Source organism: Cicer arietinum, chromosome 7 (assembly GCF_000331145.2).
Source record: "Cicer arietinum cultivar CDC Frontier isolate Library 1 chromosome 7, Cicar.CDCFrontier_v2.0, whole genome shotgun sequence".
Lineage (NCBI taxonomy): Eukaryota > Viridiplantae > Streptophyta > Magnoliopsida > Fabales > Fabaceae > Cicer > Cicer arietinum.
The window spans coordinates 20,460,244-20,462,233 of NC_021166.2; the positions used below are offsets into that span (position 1 = coordinate 20,460,244).

Here is a 1,990-nt window from a genome sequence, read left to right on the forward strand (position 1 = left end):
TGTGTTTAGAAAGCGCTGTAAAATGGGCGCTGTTAAATGTCATTTCTGGCGTAGTGTTTATTTATATTTCAAAAATTTCTTTAAGTGTTTCCAATTTGGATTATGCATTCAAAAGACTGTTAACATGTCAATCATCTGCTTCATTTTTAATCTATGTACTTAAATTTGTATTTTAACCAATTAAGTTAAATTAATGTGATTTTTATGCAGGTTTACCCTTCGATGTATGGGGACAGCCAACCTAGATTATTTATATATTGGACGGTAAGTAAATTAACTGATTAAAGTAAAGGAAAAGTATACGATGTATTATTTATATTTTCTTCAAATATAAGATGAATATCAATAAAAAATTTGCTAAAAGAAAATAATAATGGTAATAACTGCAGAGTGATGCATATCAGAAGACAGGGTGTTATAATTTACAATGTCCAGGATTTGTTCAAACTAGTACAACACTTGCACTTGGAGCTGCAATTTCTCCTAATTCTATCTATAATGGACAACAATTTGAAATTAAGTTAATGATCTTGAAGGTAATTTTCTACTCAAATTAATAAGTTGACTTTAGAAGATTAAAAGTAATTCTCCATATCCTTTATATTTTTTTTTACTATTTTTTAATAATAATGTGTAAATCATCCGCCTTCAAAATTGTAAAGATGAGTCAATTGGATTACAAAAGGTATTAATCACATTAATCATTTTAATAGAAAATTGACTAATCACGAGATTTTCAAAAATTATAATTACAACACAATAGAAGAACTATATAATTGACGAGGAAGTTAAACTTTGTTAAAACTGAATCAATGGTTAGTTTTTAATCTGTTGTAAAGTTGTATGTCTTTTGAGAGGTTTTTTTTTTTTTTTATGGTTGATTATTTTTCTTATTCATTCAATTTTTATTCCTTTTATTTCTCACCATATAATTAATATCAAATTTTTTATTTTCTCTCTATTTAATTTCTTTTTTATTTTTATATCATTCTTTCTTTTTCTACTAAATATATTATTAGGGTTTAAATTACATCAATGTTAGATTGCTCAATAATTTTTTAACCTATATAAATTTTACAAAATCTATTATTGGATTTATAATTTATATCATTATATCATCCATATTAACTTTTACAAAAATGTAAAATAATTTGATATGTTATTGTGATTTATCAAAATTGACGTCTTATATATTTTTATTAAACGTTAATCATTATGAAACTCAATCATCAATCAAATGATTTATTCTATTTTTACTAAACGTTAATCTTATATATTTTTATTAAACGTTAATCTTTATATGAGTTCATCTCCTTTATTTATTCTATTTTTATATTACATATCAAATCTCAATATTTTGTATATTTGATTCACCAATGGATAGCCTTTATTTATTTTTATGATTTCACTTATGTTGTCAAGCTAATATGTTGTTTTGTGTCAATGTATAAGTAACATAACTTTGTCACAAAACAAAACACATTGTTGAAGGTTTAGTTTTTTTTTTTTTTAACTGTAGGATCCTACAAATGGGAATTGGTTGCTTAAATTTGGATCTAATTTTAATGAAGAAATTGGGTACTGGCCATCGTCATTATTCACACATTTAAACTATAAGGCAACGACGATTCAATTTGGTGGAGAAATAATGAATAGAAAGTCAACAGGGTCTCACACTTCTACCCAAATGGGTAGTGGACATTTTGCTGAGGAGGGTTTTGGAAAAGCTTCATATTTTAAGAATTTGCAAGTTATGGATTCAAATAGAAACTTGATTCCATTGCCAAATCTACAAGTGCTTGCAAGCAATCAAAATTGTTATAACATAAAAGGAGGGACTAATCATTTCATGGGAAATTATTTTTACTATGGTGGACCTGGCAAGAATGACAAATGTCCTTAAGAAGATGAATAGTAGATGAGAGTTCACTTTTAGGATGTGTTAATTTGAGCATAGTAGAAAAATGCATGCCATCATAAGTTTTTACGC

General features: G+C 26.0%; 1 protein-coding gene across 1 annotated transcript in view; it reads left to right on the plus strand.

Annotated features, from left to right (window-relative positions):
• LOC101514686 (protein neprosin-like) overlaps positions 1-1,990 on the plus strand; it is a 10,465-nt gene extending 8,475 nt beyond the window's left edge. Inside the window, exons 2-4 of the mRNA XM_073363495.1 lie at positions 211-264; positions 390-536; positions 1,520-1,990. Of these exons, the coding sequence (XP_073219596.1) occupies positions 211-264; positions 390-536; positions 1,520-1,903 (585 nt within the window). The 3' untranslated portion in view covers positions 1,904-1,990. The remainder of the gene's footprint in view (positions 1-210; positions 265-389; positions 537-1,519) is intronic.